General features: G+C 51.5%; 1 protein-coding gene across 3 annotated transcripts in view; it reads right to left on the minus strand.

Annotated features, from left to right (window-relative positions):
- The window catches only part of PEMT (phosphatidylethanolamine N-methyltransferase), a 43,196-nt gene that overhangs the window by 1,806 nt on the left and 18,975 nt on the right, over positions 1-22,415 (minus strand). For all 3 annotated transcript variants that reach the window (XM_064390040.1, XM_064390039.1, XM_064390041.1), the window contains exons 3-7: positions 18,513-18,628; positions 10,638-10,783; positions 5,450-5,561; positions 1,389-1,463; positions 535-595 (exon numbers count right to left, since the gene is read on the minus strand). In XM_064390040.1, the coding sequence (XP_064246110.1) occupies positions 541-595; positions 1,389-1,463; positions 5,450-5,561; positions 10,638-10,783; positions 18,513-18,628 (504 nt within the window). In that variant the 3' untranslated portion in view covers positions 535-540. The remainder of the gene's footprint in view (positions 1-534; positions 596-1,388; positions 1,464-5,449; positions 5,562-10,637; positions 10,784-18,512; positions 18,629-22,415) is intronic.

The raw sequence follows: 22,415 nt of genomic DNA on the forward strand, positions 1-22,415 counted from the left end.
TTCCCAGATGGCAATGAACCCCCAGGAAAGGAGCCTGTGCTGCTGGAGAAGCTTCTGGCCCCCCAAACAAGCCTGGGCTGAGGTTTTAGGGTGAGCCCACCGGCAGAAATGTTCCTGGCTCAGGCAAGGAGCAGCTGGAGCAGGGAGGCCTGGTTTCCCTGAGGGATGAGCAGGCACACATGCCCTCTCACACCATCCCTGCCACTCTCTGGAGCACCTGCCATGGCCAATAGTTGTATTTTTCTGCCTGATTCAGATTAAGCCTGGAGCCTCAAAGCTTCCCAGCAATTTTCCCTCGCACTGATTCTCAAGTGTATAATCAAAACAATTTGGGGGCTGCTGGTCGGGTGCCAGGAGGCAGACACAACTGCTGCTGTGAAAAGCTTTCTGCCTGGAATTTTGCAGAGGCTTGAAGCTTTGAGAAGGGTGGGAAGGGCTCTGGAGGAGCCAGGCAAGGCAGGGCTGGGCTGGGGTGCTCGTTGGTGGGGGAGCCCAGCAAAGCAGCCCCTGAAATGCCCCCATCAGCAAACGTACCTGGGGCTACTTGCTCTTCACTCCCTTCTGCTTCCTCCGGTAGATTTCCTCTGTGAAAGGCCTGCAGTTGGGAGGATGGCAATTTGGGGAGAGAATGGGGCAGAAACAAAAGAGAAGGGCAAAAGAAGGGAGGAAGAATTCAAATCAAGGCTACTGAGTGCTCACCTTTGGGCCTACAAGATTTGTCCTTCACAGGTTGGCACAGCCTGACTATTCCTGGTCTGTGGCAACCCTGGTTTCAGCCTCTCTGGACTGAGGAGCAGCTACAGGACCATCCCTGTGCCAAGCAGGACAAGGCTCAGCACACACCCCTGCAGACCATGGCTCTCTGCATCTCCCCCTCCCTTGCACACACAAAAGACCTTTCACTGCTGAAGTACAACTGCCACTTCTGGGAGTTATTTTGTGCTGCTCCATCCTGTGCTACTTCTGGGAGTTATTTTGTGCTGCTCCATCCTGTGCTGCTGGCTGGGCTATTGTAGTGCAAAACAGCAGAGAAGCCCATCCAAGGAACCACAAAATGCAAGTGCTTCTTGTAGGGGGCTCTTGTGAAGACACAATGAGTCCTCTCACTGCATTCCTTATTGTTCTATAGACAGAATCTGGCACCCAAAAGGAAAAAAAGGCCTCGTTTTGATAAAAATAAACACGCAAATGTTCCTAGAACTCAGCAAATAGCTTCGGAGTGGAATTTGCCCATTATCAAAACAATTGAAAAAAAATTCCTGTTTTCCTTCTTCCCCGCTGAATTAATTGGAAAAAAACCCATCCCTACTTGTGCAGCTCTCTGAAACCTCGAGAGTTAAAGCTGGTAGAAATAATTAGAAGCTCTCCAGTTCTGCACAGCTACTCACCCCTCGTACAGCACAGCGATTGTGTAGGAAATTGCCACTACAGCTGTCAGCAAAAGGCCAGCTGGGCTGGCGTGCCTGTTTTGAAAGAGAAGGGAAAGATCAGGTAAGTACAGGGGCTTATGCAAGACCTGGTTGAGAAAGTGAAATGAGACACTGGGCTGCAGAGAGCTCTGCTCGCTCATTAAACTGAAGCAAACAAAAGGGTTGGGGTTTTTTTTTGTGCTTAATGTTAACTGTCTTAGGCAGATGTTCCTTGGCAAAGGCTCTTCCCCAGCCTACTTCAGCGACTTCTTTTAAGTCTGATCCCTGCACGTCTCTGCTGTGAGAGCTCCTGCTTTGATGCTAAATCCTGAGATTATGGGGATGTTTGAGGGCTGAGCAGCTGCTGACACACAGCTGCAGCCCCCAGCCCATGCTCTGAGGGAAATGCCTGATGTCCCAAAGAGGTGGGCCACCCAGGGTACAGGGGACACCAGGCAGCCAGAGCAGGGTATGGCACCACACACATCCCAGTGGTGATGGATGCACTCAGCCAGGGCAGGGATGGGGATGGGAAGGGATGGGAAGGGATGGGAAGGGATGGGAAGGTCCATTCCTGCCCTGGGCAGGGTGCTGGGGTGGGTGCTGCACTGGGGCTGGGGGCTTGGTTCACTTTTAAACCTTTTTCTAAGTGTTTCAGGAATGTGTCCTCCAGCCAGATGTCACCAGGCACAGCACAGGGCACGGATGTCACCACTGCTCCTCACTGGCTGGTTATGGGGAGACCAAGAACTGAGGCACAGTGGAGATGGCTGCTCCTTTTCCTCCTTTTAGCAGAGGCCATAGCTTGGGGACCAAAAATCCTCATCACCTCCTGCTCTGAAGAGAGATGTCACTGAATCATAGAATCACAGAATGGTTTTGACTGGAAAGGATCTCACACCTCATCTCACCCCACCCCTGCCGTGGGCAAGGACACCTTCCACAATCCCTGTTCCAAACCCTGTCCAGCCTGGCCTTGCACATTTCCCCACCAAGGACCAGCTAAATACTTTATTTGCTGACAGCCAGCCCTCATCCCTCTCAGAGTTGCCACCAGCAGTTAAAGGCAATCACCAGTGTGCTAATTAAGGGGGACAATTAAGATAAGCTTTAAGGTTTCTTCCAACCCAAACCACTCTGTGATTTTATGAGGATAAACATCCCACAAGCCTGGTGCAAGGTGACTTGTGCTGCTGGGAAAACACCTGCAGAGAGAGACTGAACTACCTGAACCTCATACTGGAGCCACTTTCAGGTACCAGCCAGCCTCATCAGTCCCTGGAGAGGCACCCACAAATCCCCACTTTTTCACCATTTTCATTCTGCAATAACTTTTTCCCTCATTAGGAAGCTTCGGGCAACTTCCCTCTCTCCCAAGCCCCTGCTATTACATGCTTAGTCATGTCTCCTTCTTGATTCCTATCAGAGAGAACAAATTTACATGATTGTTTGTTGACAGCAAGACCTCTAATTGCATCATTTGGCTGCAGCTCCAGCTCTGATTTACACAGCCTGTTGCTGTGAGTTAGAACACTTCCCTACCAGAGGCACACGAAGCTGTCCCCACACAGTGAATGCTCCATTTGTCTGCCAGGAGAAATGAGGCTGCTCAGCACAGGTGATGAGCAGCATTTGGGTGAACTCTTCCTGTCCTCTTACGAGTCTGACCTACATTTTGGGCCACATCTGATTGCAGCAGCGACGATGAATCAGTCAGGAAGGTTTTGTTGTCCTGCTAGGACTTTTTTTTGGGGGTGGGAAGTCTGTCTGTCCCCAGCCTTGCTGCAGCTCCCCAAGGCTGTGGGTTGTCACCCCACTTGATGCTTTTGAGGCTGGACTGGAGGCAGAGGCCAGGCTGGTTGGTGTGATGTGTTTTCATCCCTTATGGATGAGAATGGATCAATCTTTTGGGTTCTGATGCCACAATTAGGAGTGTGATGCATCCCCAGGAGAGGACAAACGTGCTCTGTGTTTTTGGTCTGGCCAGAATCAGATTCCTCCAGCATCCCTCCTGCTGCCACTGAGATGGGACATCAGCTCTGGCCTCTGAGGGCAGACACCTGACATCTTCTGAAAGCCCTGGGACCTCAGGAAAAAGTGTGGACCCCCCAAAAAATCAGCCAATGGAGAGTGTCCAGAGAAGGGAACAGAGCTGGGGATGGGTCTGGAGCACCAGGAGCAGCTGAGGGAGGTGGGTGGGCTCAGCCTGGAGAAAAGGAGGCTCAGGGGGAACCTTCTCACTCTCTCCAACTCCCTGGCAGAAGGGTGAAGCCAGGGATACAAGCAACAGGAAAAGAGGAAATGGCCTCAAGGTGCCCCACACGAGGTTTAGGTTGGATAATGGGAAAATTTCTTCCCTGGAAGGGCTGTCAAGCCCTGGCAGTGGTGGAGCCACCATCCCTGGAGGGATGTAAAAACCATGTAAATGTGGCATCTGGGGACATGTTTTAGTGCTGATCATGGCAGTGCTGGGTTAATGCTTGGACTCGATGATCTTGTAATTCTTTTCCAACCTAAATGATTCTGTGACTGTATGAAGTGAGGTCCCAGGGAAGAGAAACAGCCAAAAACCACCGTGAGAAGGGCTGTGCTGAGCTTCCCCCAGGCAGGTGGGTGGTGTCTTGGTGCCACTCTGCACAGCTCCAGCAATTTGTTCACAGCAATTATTTGTCACGCCTGGCTGGCCTTAATGGTGGCAGCCTTTTAACGAGAAAAAGGAGGCAATCACTGCTGTCCTGAGCTGCCTGGAGCTGCTCCTGCCCAGAATTGTGCTGGAAGAGCACAATGAGAGGGGTGAGGAAGGGATTCTGCGACAGAAACAGCTCAGGGGGTTTCAGTGCGTTCTGCAAAGGTTTTAGGAAGTAGTTTGATGCTGATTTTAAAACAAAGATCTCCTGATAATTCCTCCTGGTCAAAACCCTGCTTCCGTGGGGGTTGTGGTGTGGGGGAATCATCCTGTCCCAGCTGACCCACTCCCCACAGCAATATAAGCACTTCCAGACCTGTGGCCAACTCTCGTGCCCAGCACTGCCTCCCTTTGGATCTGAAATCCTGCACCATTTCCCAGGATTCAAACCCCATCCAGTGCCGTGGCTCTGCCAGGAAGGGAAGCAGCCTCATGCAGCCAGCCCTGACAGCACTGGGGGGATTTCAAGTGCAGAACTTGCAACAACAACAGCAAGCTGGAGAATGGATCAATCCTTTGGGTTTTTTAACAGCAACGAGGCTCAGTGGAGACAGGAGAGAAACCATCAGCTTTAGTTATTACCAGGGGCTGCACACATGGCTGAAAAAATGACCAGAACGTGGCAAAGCACTTCATTTTTCCCACCCAAGCAGAGGAGAGGTGGTCACAGTCAGGAGCACCAGTGCAAAATACCCAGTGATAACAGCCTGCAACACTCTCTGGGCTCCTCAAGTAACACAGCCAGGGCTTTTTTTTTCTCCTGGGCAAATAAATAAAATGTGATATTAAATGAGAACCACATCAAACTTGTTACACTGAATAGAGTATATTGCTCATTTGCTGCTAAATTACAGCCTATTCATTTCCTCCTAAGCAGGCTATTAAGCTGTGTTGTATCACACAAGGAGCGTTTCGGAAGTGTTTTCACCGTGGGCTGGGGGAAAGGGTGGCTTGGCTTGTTTTGCTGTTTTCAGAGTAATTGCAGGGTCACACTGCTCCCCAGTGCCAGTGCCCTGCCCCTGCCGAGTGACACCCTGCATGAATTTGGCCCTGAATGTTGATTTTTCCACGTGCAGAGCCTGCCAAGGGCCTCGTTGAGCCGCAGAGCATTTGCTGATGCCTCCTCTCCCCCAGCACTTGGCTGCTATTTATTTTTCTACAACAAACTCTGCGAGTGTTTCGAGACAGCACAAGATTTTCCACGCACAAAAATAGCCAGGGAGCCAGAAGTCAGGGCATCTGTGCCATCACAGAGTGTCTTTTAGGCCCCAAATGCACCCTGGCACCCCATGCCCTGCCAAGAGCCCCCACAGTGACCCTACAGCCAGAGGTGTTTGCAGGGGCAGGTACTCACATGAGGGACCAGCCCAGGTAGATGGCTGTGCTGCCCCAGTACATGGGGTTATCCAGGATGCTGAAGGGGAAGCTGGTCACTTTTTCCTCCATCAGGATGCCAAAGTAATCACCTAAGAGCAAGCAGAGAGCTTCTGGTTAGGCACCACGAAACTGGGGGTCGTGGGGGGCTTTGGCACACTGGCACCCTCCCTGTGCCACAGGGCATCCCTGGCAGGGATTCACAGCACAGGGCTTCAGCACTGACTGCCAGGCTGAGGAAACAGCAACAAAAAAGCTGTTTGTTTACTCTGTGTCTATCAGCTTTTCCAGGAATGGCTCTCTGCCCACGAGGAAGGCTCCTGCATTGCAATGAGGTTGTGGCAGCCACGTCCCTCATCAGGACACAGCTCTCCAGGTGCCAACTGGTTAATTCTGGTTTTTTTCATTTGTAAAATCGCCTGTCAAATGGCACTCCACGATGAAGCAAGTGCATGGGATCAAACCCATCTAATGTGAAAATAAACCCAGTGCTGTGAAATGGTGTTTGGAGCTGTTTTCATCATGACCACCACAGCCAAATGCCCTCATCCATAATGTCACCCTTATCTCATAGTTCAGAGAATTTCTCAGAATTTCAGAAAATAGCACCTCTGCCTACAAAACACTCAGTTATTGGCACAATGATGATGATGATAATGGGTGATTGTCATCTGTAATGAGGAAAGCTTTCAGAACTGTCAGCATCCAACCAGCTTCCCATCTACCTTGGAGCAATCCTTCCACCCTCCTGAAAGAAGCTTGGGAAAGAACTGACAGGGAGATGTGCAGCTTGTGAGCAACATTTCAGAGGGGCAAAGGGCCAGGATGCAGATTCTGGTTCTGCTGGTCTTACAAGTGAGACCACACAGCACCACATCAAGATGACTTTTAAATCCCTCCACTGTCCTGGGCAGCCTGTGCCAGGGCTTGACAACCCCTTTGGTGAAGAATTTTTTCCTGACATCAAATGTCAACATCCTCTGGTACAACTTGGGGTCATTTCCTCTTGTCCTGTCCCCTGGGAGCAGAGCCTGACCCCTCTCTGGCTGCACCCTCCTGTCAGGGAGTTGTGGAGAGCCAAAAGGTTCCCCCTGAACCTCCTTTTCTCCAGGCTGAGCCTCTCCCAGCTCCTTCAGCTGCTCCTGGTGCTCCAGACCCTTCTGCTCTGTTCCCTTCTGCACCATCCATGCTCCATGACCACTGCCAGGCACTGATCCATCAGGAGCAGCCTGTCCCTCAGCCACCACCCCGGGCTGAGCTCCCCGCTTTGCTGCCAGCCCCTTCCCTGACCTTGGGCAAGTCTCCTCTGTCCCTCCAGGTGCTATTGTGCACTGATCATAACATCAGTCTTTCTTAGAGCACAGGGGGTGGTGAGGATTAATGTATGGTGAGAAAGTGCTCACAAATCCAGATGAAAGGCATTACAGGAGTGCAAACTATTCAAGGTTATTATTATTACCTGGATCGTAGTGTAATTTCTTTGACCTCACATGGTGCTGAAACATTTATTTCTAAGGATAAACAGCCCCTGCCCAATTACACAATGCTTTTGGGTTTTAACTGCAGGCCACTAAGTGAGATAATTGCCTTGTATTCATACTATATGTTCTCACAGTTACTTGGCAATACATCTCTGAGATTGTTCTGGTAGAAAGAACACATCACCCCCTGCCACAGCCCGTTTCTGTGCTTTCTTATGTGTCAAAATGCTTCATTATCCCCTGCCCGCCCTCGCCCTTGAGCTGAACACCTCATTCCCCACACGGCCCTGGCACTGAGGAGGTTCACACAAAGCCCTGGGTCCCTGGGGCTGGCAGGGGCTTATCTGTGCCCAGCACTGGTGGGGCTGTGCAGCCCTCCAGGCAGGCTCCCCACCAGCAGCAGCACACAGGCAGCTCCCCAGGAGCTGTTCCAAGGTAATCTCTGCCTCTAAACCTGCACAGGTCAATGCACATGACCACCAGAGAGGTGGTTTCTATGTGTTTATGTTCAGAGAGGTGCTTAGGGACAGGTCTGTGTGTTTGTGTTGCACAGCATCACCCTGGGCATCTCCTGTGCCTTTGCTGAGCCCTCAAATCAGGAATGAGCTCCTTGCCAAGCTGAGGCACTTTGGCACCTACGAGGAGCCATTTTCTGCTGGAGGTTTGTGCAGCCATCTCACTGCTCAGGGTGGGATCACAGCAGCAAAAGCCACTCTGCAAGGTCCCCCAGAACACCTGGAGTCTGACCTGGGCTGGAGCACCAGCTCTGCTTCACCCCAGAGAGTTGTCAGCTTCTCCAGGCCCAGCAACAGACTTTGGTCAAGTCAGATTGAGCTGGAATCTTGGTCAGAGCTGCAAGAAATGTCACTGAGGTATGAGGCAGATGGGCTCAGACAGGCAGAGCAGCCCCTCCACGTCCTCAGCCTTGAGATAAGCTCAGCCCTCATCACTGTTTTTGGGGAAACAGGGAAAAAAAGGAGGGTGCTGAAGTGATGCTGAAGTGATGCCTGAATCCCTGTGAGGGCACAGCAGGGAGACAGGGCACCAGGGATGGCTCTGCCAGGGAGAGGGGCCACATCCAGCTGCTGCAAACAGCATCTGGAGCTGGTGCTGGAGATGGGGTGGCACAGCCAGGCTGCTGGAGAAGGGTGACTCACACAGCTCCCACTGCACCACTGAGCCCACACCAGAGACAAAGTGTTCTGCAGCTGCTCTGAAGCCTAAATGTGCTGTAAGGAAGGAATTCAACACGAAGCCCTGTGCCTTGCCTGGTTCAGCTGTCACTGCTGTAGAAAAACCCACAAAGGGTCAAATCCAGCTCCTGTGATTTTTGAAGTGCCTGTTGTCAGAGGCTCTCTCAAAACTTCTCCTGAGCTCTTGAGATGTCGACAGTGAGAAGAAGCTGAATTCCCCTCCTTGCCAAAGCAGTGCAGCCCTTTGCTGTGTGGAGTCCTTGCTCCTCCTGCCCACCAGGGCAGCACTAAAATCCTGCATGGATGTTGGAAGTACCAGTCCTGAGAGAGTCCTGAGCAAGAGAATATCCCACACGAGGTCCTCAGAGACCTGCAGACCCGTTGTCTTCCCCTTGGATGGGCAACAAACCATGCTGAGGGACATTCTCCATTAAGAGTCTGCTGACTTGGACTCATGGGGCTTGTGTGGAGTGGAGAAGCTGTTACCAGTGCAAGGATGGATCCTCTGTGGGGCTCTCTTGGGATCTCCTCTGGTCCAGGTAACCCCAACGTGTGTCAAAAAGTCTCTTTTTCCCATCCCAGCTGTTGAGGAAGGAGTCAGAAGTCTTCAGCTGTCGTTCTCAGGTGGTTTATTATTTCTTATCTAAAACATTTTCTGTCTGGCCTGCCAAGCTCTGTTCAGCAGGTCAGTCTGAGGCACACTGCCTGCCCATGGGGCTGGTGTTGTCTTTTATACTATAAACTACATATTTTGTATTTACAGTTATGTCCCAATACCTATCACCTACGTTAGACAGTGACTTTCTACTCTACACCAATCCCAAAGGGCCACCATCACCAAGAAGATGGAGGCCAGGAAGAAGAGGAAGAAGGACAGGACAACACCCAAATTCTCCATCTTGTCCCCTAGACCCCCATAGTAAAAACCTTCAAAATTCCACCTTTCACCCTGTGACAACTACAACTATCTAAACTTTTGTGACTTGTAATTCTTCATATAAAGTTGGTAATTTGCTCCATGGGTTAAGATCAAAATCCGAAATGTCTTTGGCTTCCTGACAGAGTCTCCGAGCCCCTGCCAGGATTCTGAGCATCCAGAGGGATGCCCTGGGCTCCAACAGGGCTCCAGCTGGGCCATGCCTCAGTGCTGCAGAGGTGCTGAGCCAGGCTGGCTGCACTGGCACGTGTGGCATGTCCCCGCCCTGGCTCAGCTCTGCCCTGGTGCCCGGCATGCCCTGCCAGCAGAGAGAGCTGGTCCTTGCCGTGTCAGAGCAGGGCAGGGGTGGCAGGGAGGAAGGAGCAGAAATGCCTTATAAGGACCACCAGCACCCAGCTCTCCCCTGCCTCGGGGACACGGATCTGAGGGCCAGGGCCTCTCACCTCTTACGCCGAGCCTGACTCACTTGTTTGCTTTTTCCCAGCGGTTCAAGTCCAGTGGATCCTCCTGGTCAGATGAATCAGGCTTTACGTAAACAACTCCAGATCTGGCTGAACTTCAGGAGCATTCAAGCAGCTCCTGCTGACGGGTTCTCCTGTGCCTGGCCCTTCTGGACATGTCTCCACAGGCACAGCATCCCTTCAGGGGCTGCTGGTGATTTTGGAGGATGCTGGTGCCCGGTGGCTGAGGGACAGGGGTGTGACAGGGGGCAGGAGTGAGGCTGCACACCGAGGGTGAGGGCACATGTTTAGGAGTGCTGAGCTCTATTTCTGGCAGCAGGATTTCGGCCAACTCAACACATTTCTTTGCAACTCTACTTGAAACCAGGAAGGCTTATTACATCCCTCTCTTCTTCCTAGCGACGCCACAGGAGCTAATTGAATTTGGTTTGTAAAGCACTTGCAAAAGCACAGCCTAAATGAGGTGTCAAAGCTGGGGCTGTGATTATTTCAGCCAGCAGGAGCTGCCCCTTTCCTTGGATATTTATTGTTCCTGTCTCTACTTTATTTTTATGAATTCCACACATACTGGCATGTTTTCAAAGTCAACAATGCTAACAGAATTACGCTCTAAATGTGAAAGCAGGCACAGTGGAAAATGCCTTCTGCCATAAAGTGGGAGATAAAAGGATCTGTCAACGAACATCAGGTTTATTGCAGAGGGGAGAGCAAACAACATCCTGCCTCAGCACGTGTGATGAGCAGGTGGGTGCTTGGAGCAGGGCTGCTGGACAGCTCACACATGCTGTGCCAGTGCCACTTGTGAGGTCTTGAATTTGGGGTCCCTTTCTGGAGGGTGTTTGGGCTGGCAGATGAGCAGCTGTGCTCCAAACCTCCAGGCTTGATGCTGGAGGTGATGGGATTTGCTGTATGAAACCAGAGTGCCATCCCCTCTGTGGTAACAGCAGGATTGGGTCCTGCTTTGGTATCACAATGACAAATCTAACAGCCCTGAAGGCAAGGACGAGGAAAGTCCTACAGGACTCTGCCCTAGCAAGAGATCCCTGCAAGGATTAAATGCACCTTCTGGTAAAGCTGTTGGATTTTCAGTGCTTACCTAGGAACGTCCCAGTGAATCCCAGTGCTAAGAAGCTGGAGATGACAAACAAGGTCCCCACAGCCGAGATGGCCAAGCCTGAGTAGTAGGTCCAGTGGCAGTCCCAGCCCTCCAGCTTCGGCTGGCTCTTCATGGCTTCTGTGAAGCTGTTGGGGAGACAACAAGGGCTGTTAAAAGCAGCAATTCATAATTAACATCACTCATGTCTCCCTGGGAGATATGGAGCTTTGGGAAGCTGCTGACAAGGTCCCTTCTTCAGATCCCTTTTTCCTACTCAACCTCCCAATGGGAGAAGCAATCAGCTGAAGACTGTGAGGAGCCAGGGCTTGATCTGGGGCAGCTATTTCTGCTCACAACCCTTGCTCACTCCTGGAAATACCAGTCCCACTGACTTGTGCTATCAAATGCTCTGCCTTATTCACCAAATCCCAGTTTTCATCCTGACTGGGAGCTCTGGGACCGACGCCCTTGCAAATGCTGGAGGTTGCGATGCCTCGGCACAGGACTCAAAGGGCTGGGAACAACTGGCTGGATTATCTCGTGTTCCCACCCCCGTTCCCCTCCATCAAAATATTTTGCAGCTTTCATGTGTTAGCCACGTGCCCAGGAGTGATTCACGGCTGGAGCCTGACAGTCAGGGGGAGGATTGGAACAGCAAAAGGAAAATACGAGAGACGAGGCGTTCTCGAGAGCGAGCACAGCTCCTCCCTTCCAGGCTGGGGCAGGCATTTTGGGTCTGACCTTCCAAATACTCATTTATGATTGGAATAATGGTGACCCCCTCCCTTCAGCCCCCCGAGCTCTGCCCAGGGCAGGGCTTGGCAGGCTCAGCATCGCACACGGCTCCCACACGATGACAAAAGAGACAATGCTGTGATTAAAAAAACACCGTTAATAACGCCAGAGGAGGTAACAGACCCACAGAGCTCTACACAGTGTTTCTCCACATGCTGTTGACACATGAGGTAGGAAACTTTGAGCCTTTTTTTAATGAGCACCCTGGAGGCTAAAATTCAAGTGGAATAACAGCTCTCCTGCGCCTCTGGCCACCACTGTCTGTCAGGGCCAGGAGTTATTCCTGCCCACAGTCCTGGGCTTCTCAGCTGGAAAGTGCTTCCATAATGCTACCTGCAGGGCTTGGGATAGCTTTTTTCCCTGGTGTCCATCTTCCTGAAGTCCTGCAACCTCTGGTTTTTCCCTGTTGCCCAAATAAAAGCCAAGAGAGACAGTCCTGCCTGCATGGCTGAAGGCCAGGCAGATGGAAACACATCTTTCAAAGGCTTGATGGCAAGTTCATGCACCAAGCAAGCCCAGGATAATACTTAAACTCTGTGGTTTAGGAACCTGGATGATATCCTTTGTTCACTCTGAGCTTGCTCCCACTAGGCTTTCTATTGTTGAGGGGTTTTTAGGATCCCAGAACAAGACATTTAATCATCAGTTTGGATTGGAGCAAGGAAACAAAACATGGAATAAATGTAATATGCTCAGAAGTGAGCAAAACCACAGCATCTGGGTGATTTACACTGTGGAAATTACAGGGAAATTCCTTTTCCCAGGAGCCAAGCACAGACAGAGGAACAACAGCGTGGCCTCAGGCAGTGCAGGCACAGTCCCCAGGGCTGGCCCTCCTCCAGTGCCCAGCACAGCTCCCTGTGCTCACCAGGCTCACACTGCCTTAGCTTAAAATCATTTCCGATGGGAAGACGCAAATCTGGCTGCACCGTGAAGCAGCAGCAGCTGCACACCCCTTTGCATCATCTCCGTGCTGGTTATTTTTAAATGACACAAGTCTCCTCTGCGAGGAAGCCAAAAAAGCCATGTCCCTGCTACCAGCACTGCCTGGGTTTGGGAGGAAAGCAATCCCCCTGAAGGGATGTGCCTTTCTGCCCGAGGAGTCCTGGCCTGGCTGTGCACTCCAAACACACCCTGACATCCCTGGGGATGCTCTGCAGCTCTCTCCTCACACAGAGGATGTGCTTTTCACAGCATGAGGGTTTGGCTCCACATCTGGCCAGGACCCATCCAGAGGGCAGCAGCACCAGGAAGGATTTTACAGCAATTTGCTGATCCTCAGGGAGGCAAACCTGGGACAGCAATGCTGTGCTGGAAGACCCTTGGATCCCAGGCACTGGCAGAAAGATGGCAAAGCAGAAGAAGTACAGCAAGAGCAAAGCCCTCAGAGCCTGCTTCTTGCTCTGGATGAGCTGCATTCACACCCTCTCACATCCTCGGGGCTCCTCTGTCCGATGCCCATGACCTGACTCGGTCTTGGAACATTGAACAAAGGTGGCTTCAAGAACACAAACTGGCTGGCTGGGAATCAGCACGGGAAGTTTTGCAACCAGCACATGGTATGGTTTGTTTTGGCAAAGCTGTCTCTCCTGCTCCAGATGATCGCATCCTTCCTTTCCATGGTTGGACAGGCCTGCATTAGTTATTCTCATCAGCATGTCTTGCTCAGTTCCCTGCTGTTTGGCTTACAGCTAGGGAGGGAGGTGTTTGCATGGAGATAATGGACTGCCTTTCCCTCTAGGAATGGTTTATATCTTCCTAAACACACTCTGTATTTGCATTAAACATGATGCGCTCAGGAGTTTTCAGAATTGGTAAATAAACCTTTTAAGCATTTATGACGCTGGGCCGTGACAAGCAGCACGGAGCCATCAATTATTGCAGCATCCACGATGGTGAGGGAGCCTCCCTGCCCTCCCTGGCAGGCAAGGACAAGGTTTTGGGCATTTCCCTTGCTAGGGAGCCGGTCTCCTGAAATATGACATATTTCAGTCTGTCATGAAGCCAGTCCCTTCCTTCATGTGCCTGTGAGTCACGTTGGTGACAACATTTATTTCAGGCTCACGACAAGGCGGCGGCGCAGCTCAGCATCCAAGAGGACAGCAATTAGAGCCAGGCTTTGTCCCAGTACCTGGAACTGCATTCTGTGCTGAGCTGAGCCATTGCCATGGTGAGGAGCATCCATGCCTCCTCCAGCACAGGGGAGGGGGGCGAGGCTGAGACCTACTTTGGTCACATCCCTGGCTGCTGTCATGAGGATGGCTGTGCCCATGGCAGGGCTTGGAAGATGCCCCCAGCTTTTGCAAAGGGAAAATGGGGTAATGGGGCTTCCCCTGACATCCCCCCACACCTGCCAGCTTGAAGCATGATGCCAGAGGCACACATTCTGAACCAGCTGGGAAAAGCCCAAATCCTTCAACTCTGCTTCAAACTGGCAGATTTGGCTAATTCCTGGCAGGATAGGAGTAGCCAAGGCAGTAGGCATTGTTCTGCTCACCCTTCCCAAAAACAGCGAGGTATTTGCTCACTTAGAAGTCTTATCAGTGCTCTGTGGGAATCCCAGAATGGTTTGGATTGGAAGGGATCTGAAAGCCAGTTCCAAAATCCTTAAATCCAGTTCCAAACCCCTGCCATGGTCAGGGACACCTTCCACTATCCCAGGTTGCTCCAAGGCCCACCCAACCTGGCCTTGGACACTTCCAGGGATGAGGAAGCCATGGCTTCTCTGGGAAACCTGTGTTTCCTCATAAAACATTTCTTCCTTATATCTAGTCTGAATCTCTCCTCTTTCTGTCTGCCGCATAAAATACCACATGAACTGGAAAACCACTCAAAGTGGCTCTGCACTATGGGGATGGACATGTCACACCAGTGGGGCCACAGAAGAAAGTGGCAGTGAGGGAAAGGGGCAGCAGATCCTCTGGCTGGGACACGGACAGGACGTGCAGCCAGGTTTGCACATCAGGTGCCGATTTATTCAGCCAGAAAACTTAACAAGTCACAGTCCGAAACACATCCCCAAAGGCCACGTGGAGCAGGAAGAAAACACAGAAATACTGTACTAAAAGAGAAGCTGAGGTTTCTAGGTCTTGTTGGGGGCATCTCCCCGTGGCCCCCACCGAGTGTATTTTGTCATCCCTCTCCTCCAAAGGAGGACAAAGACCTCGTCCAGCAAACTGGGTCGCTGCAGGGAGCAGCCCAGCAGTGCTCCCTGACTGATCCCAAAAACCAGCCTGGAAACTGGGGCTGATGAGCACAATTGGAGCAGAATTGGGCCAGGGGCCAGCAGGCAGCAAGGAAGCAGCAGTGGGGCAGGCAGGCGGGGTTTCGGTGACAACAGCCACCACTGCAAGGTGCCACAGTCACTGCGTGGGGCGTCGCTCTGTCCCCCGTGCTGGGGGTTTTGTTCTTCTTGGCTAAAGGAGGCAACAGGGATAAAAATCATCCGGTGGTGCCCAGCAGCACAAGCTGCAACAAAAGATCTTGTTCATTAGGAAACAGCAACCTCAACAACACTGAAATCATCCTGCCGATACCAGTGGCAATTGTCAGCCCGGTCATCATCCTCACAGCTTCCTCTGCCAATAATGACTTTGCTTTTCTGACAGCACTGGGGTGTGTGTGTTATTTAGGTCAGCTGGGGGCTGTGGCAGCTTCTCCCCCTGCATTACATCCGAGCTGTGAGGTTTCCTCATCTGGATGCCGTGGGCAGGAGGTGCTGTTGGCTCCCTGGGGCTGTTCCTGAGCAGGTATCAGATATTTCTGGCACTGTGGCTCACAGGGGGCACCAGCTCTGTCAGGCCGTGCTCCATTCCCATCATCAACCTCGGTCACTTCTGCACACAGGGCCCTGTGGCTCTGGGATCAATGCCATTTACAGCACACTCATTCATGGTGCCAGCTCACAAAATTGAACAGGGTTGAGCATAAGGTGAGAGGCACTACCTGGCAATGACAAACAACCCCTTTTCTGTGCAAAATCCCGTCCCAGGGGGGATTTATTTTCTGGGAAGCATCGGCTCCAAGTGAAAAATCCACACAGAACCCAGAGTGTGGCATCAATGTTGGACTTGATGCCAGCCTGCAGCACGATGCCACTGAGCCACTGCCAGTGGCACTGGGTGGCACAGCCTCTGTGGGACTCACACTGAGCCCCCCCAGGCAAGGTGTGCACACGGGTGCTGCCTTTAAGCTCAGGCAAACATCCTGAGACCCTTCAGGAGGGAGGCTCAGAACCTCCCTGTGCACCTTCCCAAGGGTGGGGAGTGTGCCAGGGTGTGCCAAAGGCCGTGCAGGGGGGTTTGGAGGCAGTGCCAGGGGCTAATTGTGAATAAACTGGGGCAGGGAAAGATACCAACAACGTGGTGAGGGAGGAGAGAGAGAGATACTGGATGTGAGTATGGAGGACAGTGAAGGTTGTCACGTCCCATGTCACACTGATAACAGCCACAAACTGCACACAGTTCAAAAGTTCAGGAGTTGTTTTCACAGATTAAAACCTCGGTGATGGAAGTTCCTTGCTTCTTGCAGAAAGAAACTGTTGTAATGAAAATAATCATTGCACCAAAGCAATTAAGGATGCTTGTCTTGTGCACTTGACTAAGCAGGTCCCCTCTGGTCACAGGTCAGTCTGGATTGCAAGCCAAGGCTGATAATGAAGCTGAGAGCTGGGAAACATCTAATTGCTTAATTGAGCACAAAGACATCCCTCTTCTTCTGGAAAAGTATCCTTTTGGGGCCAAGCTGGCACGAGAGCATCAGGGTGCTGGGCTGAGGAAGGAGCCCTGCACAGACCCCGTGTGGGGTGGGTGGTGAAGCAGCCACACATCCTGGCTCCCAGGTGCTGTCAGCTAAAATGCCAACCCACTCCCCAAGTTCTGTCTGCTCTGCCCTCCCCTCCTCCGCCTCCAGCTTGGAGCCTTTCAAAAAATTCAGCTGCAAAAAGGAAGGAGGCTTTTAAAACCAAAAGAAACATCCCCTGGGCTCCTCATCGCTCCCTGGCAGCCCCCACCCACGTAACAAGTCCCCAGAGCAGGAAAAGAGGAGTTTTAAAGGCTGCATTACAGCACTGGAGGTGGAGGGACCCCTGAGGCTGCTTTTTTGCTCACTATCAGCATCCCTCACGCTCTGCACAAGCCACCCTGGCCACCGTGCCAGGCATGGTCTCCAAGGGAGCAGAAAACCTGCTCAGAGAATAAAATAAAGGGAAAAGCAAACTAGCAAGAGCAGGTTAGACATGTCTCTCCCAGTATCACTGGTCTCTGAGGTGACAGTGACTGTCATATGAAGCCCCTCTGGTCAGTGGAACCCTGGGCTGGCCCTGGCTGGTGTCATCCTGCAAGGGTAAGGGGCAGGATGAATCCCTGCCAAGCAGCAAAAGCTCTCCAGGCTGGAGCAATAAGCCTTGGGCAGCCCTGGAGGGCTCACTCAGCTGGGAATGGAGGCAGTGAGGCTCCCAGGTGTGTTTTGGGGTAACTCCAGCAGCTGCTGCTCTGATGATCACCCTGGAACCACCCAATCCCTCCCACAGTTTAGGGCTTGCCTTGCCAGAAGAGCCTCCAAAGCCTGCTGGCCATCACTCAGGCCAACTTCAGCACCAAGGAAAGGGGAGGGGACAACCCAACCACGTAGAAACATCTGAGGGAAATAAACTTTCCATTGCAGTAATTTGAAAGGCTTTGGCCCATCAGGATGGGCTGTCTCATCTGTGTTCTGCTGGGGCTGAGCTGCCCCATCTTCTAGAGCTTCTCCTCCAAACCCAAGGTGCAGAGGGGGCTTTTCCAGCCCCTGGCTCCACCTTGCTGCTTCCTTCAGGGCCCAGCTGCTGGGCTGCACAGGCAGAGCCAAACCCAGTGAGTCCCACAGTCCCCACAGACTCATGTCAGAGGGCAGAGCCAGCCCTGGTGGGGCTCTGCAGTGTGACACAGAGCCAGGACACACGAGGACACTTTGGCTCTCCCAGCAGCTCCCTCTCCGTGCCTTGCTGTGACCCACGAGCCTCGCTGACCCAGGAGCCAGCAGGACCACTGGAAATGAAGACTGTCCCTCCACCAGCTGTGCTTTTAATTAAAGGCAAGGACAAGGCTTTGCATTGCTTCTCAGACAACAAGTGACTATGTAATTTGTGCAAGAGACTGTCGAGACATTCTCCAGCAAAATCCAAGCCTGCTGTGTCACTGAGACATCAGCAGCACATACACATGCCCTCTGCATTCGATTATAGCCTTGTTCACTGCAAGCTTTCTTTAGTTTCTGCCATCAGCAGTAGCTGGGACAAACACAGAAGGGCAAGGGCAGGTCCTGGTGTCATTTCCAGGAAAGCAGAGCTCTTAAATACATGTGCAAATTCCAACCTGAGAACTCTTCGCCTGGGAAATTACCCAGAGTACTAAACAACCCATTAGCTGTGACCCTGGTATAATTGAATCTGGGAATTTAGTGAGTCTGTCTCTCCTAACAGCAGTGGAGATAAAGCCAACCAGATTGCAGATAAATTGCTGGCATTGAGGAAATCTTCTGCAGTAAAACCTCTCTGCTGCACTGGGAACGTTAAAGGACATATTCCCATGGAGTATGGTCTATCAGTCATACAATACTATTAGCTAGCACAGGTAGTGTTTAGAGATAGCAGATAAGAGTTTCAAGAGGCTGATTGTTAAGTGCACAGGTAATCCTGCTCTTCTGCACAGGAAACTGCGGCTTCTTAAAAGCACCTTTAATTTTGTTTATGATTTTTACAAGAAAACAAAAAAGAAATTCTGCTGTTGCATATGATCCGCCCTGTGTAAACAGCCCTGCCACCTGGGCTGCTCACAGGAGAGAGGAAACATCCCCAGGGAGCAGAGCAAGGTACCCTGTGACACTTAACGACCGCTGAAACGGATGGGTTTGCCATGCTGCTGCATCCCTCATCTTTATTACAAATCCTGCAATAAATCTGCTGCTGCCTCAAGTTATCCAACCGTGGAAAAGCAATACGCTGGGGCTGGATTTAACACTGCTGAGCACACGTCCCTTTCCCCCCTCACTCCAGAGGGGCATTTCTTCCCGTGGATATACAGCAGCAGGGTGAGCTCTTACCAGTGGCTGCGCACACAGTTCAGCACCAGGATCACAGCACCCAGGCAGTAACAGGCAGCATGGGGAGAGCCGAAGATTTGGCTGAGTGCTCGTGTTTTGTGCTCCCATCTGGCTACCTGGAGAGACAAGGGAAAACAAAGTGGGTGGTTGGGGTGCCTGGAACACGCTGCCCCAGGAGCACAAATCCCACAGCCTTGGCCTCGCGCGCGCAGAACGCTTTGTCCGTGTGGCTTTGTGCAAGAAACAAGTGGAGGACACTGATGGGACATGGCTGAATCGAGCCTGGGGATGGGAGATCTTTCTCCCACCTGTGCCACACCCTGCTTGCATTGCATATGCCCTTGCACACGATGTCAGCCAGCAGCACCAAAAAAGAGAGGCTCAAACAGGCTCAACAGGCTCAAAAAAAAAAGAGAAAAACACAAACCAGAAAATACCCCACACATCAGCTTTAGGGAATATAAGGCTCGTATTCCAACATGTGTCCAACAAAGCTGAGAGCATTGCTTAGGCTGTCCCCTGGCCATCAGAAACAAGGCCCCTGCTGTGGATCCTAGTATTGCTCTCCTGAAAGGAAAACAGATCCTGAGCACCACAGGGATGCTCAGCTCTCATTTTCTGGGCTGTGGCGTCTCCCACAACCAGTCTCAGGGACTACACCTGCCAGAAACAACCCTTCCCTCTGCACATCCAGAAAAGGTTGCAAGCCCTCCTTCAAGCTTCCCCAAGACAAGATCTGCCAGCTTTGCCCAGAGAACTGCTTCCACTTTAGCCAGCTTAGCCTTCACTAGCACTCCACAATCGTAGCCATTCAGGTTTAGTGTGCCCTCCTCACCCACCCCAGCCTGGCAGAGACAGCCCAGGACTCACACATCCACACCCAGCATCCCTGGGGAGGTGTTAGCATCCTTCACAGCAGGTTTTTCCCTGGCTGCCATGTTCAGCTCCCTGTTCTGCAGATGCTGATGGGCCCCTTCCCAAACCACCCCACGGATGAGGAGGTGCCCTCTCACCCTAGGGGCTGCTGCACGCAGGTGTTTGGAGCTGCTCCCAAAATCTGCAGAACCAGATCCACCCCAGCCACCAAATCCAGGCCCAGAACTCCCAGCTGATAAAAACCCTTACAGCTGCTTTATCCTCTACCTTTCCTGCATCCCTCGGAAAGCTGCCACTATATTTATGGCCCCTCTCAGGCTCCACTTTCAGGCACCAAGCCGGAGGTTTGGAGCAGACATCAGACCCGAAATTCCAGCCAAGGAGAGAGAGCACACCTGGGCAATGAGGCAGGAAGTGGGAGTCAGCAGAACATCTCAGCACCAATTTGCTTCTCAGACATGGCTGGCACTTGATTAGCTTCAAATGCTCTTCACTCCCTCGCACGGAGCCTGGGCAGCTTTCAGGGGCACCTGCAACCCAGCTCTTCATCTACTCTGAATGTATTTGGTAATTTATTGGCTCAATTTGAGCAGAAAAAGGCAGCTTTGCAGGTCTCGCTTTCTTCCCAGGCTGCTGCAGAAGCACAAAGTGCTGCTGGTGGAGGGGGACTGCTGCCTTCAGGAGGGGGGAACGATGAAAACCTCTGATAAGCAGGGGCACTGATTTCACATGCTGAGAGCTGATTCAATTAGTTATGCAATGATTGCTCTGAAATTACAAATCCACTCATGACAGAGAGAGCTGCTTCACTGCCTTTTGCTGGCTGGTATAAATAGTTTGTATTCTAAATTGAATTTAAAACACCGTGCGTCACGCTGCTGCTAAAATCGGAGCTGCTGTTTGAGTGCTGAGAGAGTGGAAAAAGAAATATAAGGTGCATTACCACCTTTGGGAAGTAAAAAGAAGTGACCATACAGGTGACTTGAGTCACAGATGGAAAAATGCAGCCACGTGCCAGTTATCTGTACCAGCTTCCTAATTCCCTGGAAATTACTCTGGCAGCGTTTGCATTGATGGCAGCTCCTGGCTTGCTCAGGGAGCTTTGAAGAGCACCTCAGCAGCAGCAGAGCTGAAGGAAAAGGAGCAGGCAGAGCCACTGGGATCAGAGGGAAGAGCTGGTGTGCTTCTGGGAGCTGGTCACTTTAATTACCCTCACCTTTGTAAAGGCACATCTGGGCAGCAATTCTGGGATGAGGGGCCGTGTTCCTTCAGGCAGCAGCTGCCACGGCTGCCATGGGATGACTCCCAGTTTGTGCTGCATCACACAGCTGGGACTGAGATGCCAACTCTTATTTAGCTGTCACAGCCTTCAGATGGGACCCCAGGCTCCTTTTCAAGCCCACACAGGAGCCATCCCAAGCAAAGCTGGGAGCCAGAGCAGGGCTGGAAGCGGCGGCACCCACCGGGCCCTGCGGCGATATTGCAGTAACAATTAATTAGTTCCGGTTCTGGTTCTATTCCTTGAACAACTAATTAGTTCTGGCTGGGTTCTAATTTTCTAATTTTAGTCATTTTGAGCTAATATTAGCACTCCATCGACCCACAGCTATGCAGCAGCCTTAATGGCTTTATGAAATCGTGAGCTGGTGTGCTATTATTTACTGTGTGGTGGAAGCAAAATGCTTCCAGCATCTTCCACAGCTGGGTGTGGGACAGAGCAGGGCTGAGACCAGCAGTCTCTCAGGAGGCTGCACCCACTCCTGGTGTGTTGTTTGCCCTCCCAGCTAAGGTGGGCACTGTGCTGACCATGGACAAGCCCCATGTCAGGTATGTGTATCCTGGAAAAGGAGAGAGAGGAGCATTTTTATTTTTCTTCCAGCTCCAAGTTTGGAAATGGAGTTAATACAAAGTTTCCTGACTTACCCAAGGGTCAAAGCAATACAAAAAAATTCCTCTTCCAAAGCTCCCAGCACTCTGCTTTCACTTTAGGATACTTGGTGAGGGCTGCAAGTAATTTTTTTAATGTTTCCCCCAATGCTCGTTATTGAAATAAATCAACGAGCGGATGTGGCTGCAAAGCCAGGGATGCTCTTGGGTCCCATGTTCTGCCTTTGGCAGGCCATTCTGGGGGCAGGCTCAGCTGGCTGATGTTCCCAGGGAATTGCTTCCTTCTAGACGTAAATTTGGGGCTGATTTCTACGTAACCGATCCAAGACATTTCCCCAACCTCTCAGCAAGTGCGTAAACAAAAATGAAAGCACAGGCACACATCCCCAGTGCCTGCCCTGATAGAAAATGGAAAAGCAGAGCATTTCCATTTTCTTCCCGTTTTTTTTTTGGGTAGGCAAACCACGAGCCACCTCGAGAAAGGCCACAAATAACCATTCAAAAAGCAATTTCATCTCACGAACCTGCCTCCGCAGTGATCAACGGGAAATGCTCTTTCCAGCTCTGTGTGCATGGCAGACCACGGCCTCTCATTAATATTTAGTATTTGTTTGAAGGAAATTGATTCTTTTTTGTCTGCCATCCAGGGAAGCTGCTTTCTGAACACGCTACATTTTAATTGCTCAGCCCCAGCTCTGAATTAGAGCCTTTGTGCTGTTTCATGTGACTCCATTGCTATATCTGGCTGGCCCCAGAGATGGGCAAGGAAACCAGATAGCCCAAAGGCTCAGGACAAAGGGACACCTTGCATCTCAATGCAAATCAGTCATTTTATGTCCTCACATTGCCCCATCACCATGGTACCCAAAGAAAAACGTGCAGGGACTGGTGAATTTAGCCTTATGGCACTCCTGGGAGCCTGGGATGGATTAGCAGCTCCTTTTGAATCAAGGGAAACTGAGGCACAGGAGGATTGAGATGAATGCTTCCCAGCTCTCCAGGGAGCAGGGCAGAGGGGCTGTGTCTACATCCTGCAAAATCCCTTCATCCACCCAGGGAAATGCTCTGCACATTTCTTGGGATGCCCTTGCCCTGGACAAACTGATGGCATGGAAATATTCAGTATGCAAGTCTGGGATG

This window comes from Passer domesticus, chromosome 15 (genome assembly GCF_036417665.1).
Source record: "Passer domesticus isolate bPasDom1 chromosome 15, bPasDom1.hap1, whole genome shotgun sequence".
Classification (NCBI taxonomy): Eukaryota; Metazoa; Chordata; class Aves; order Passeriformes; family Passeridae; genus Passer; species Passer domesticus.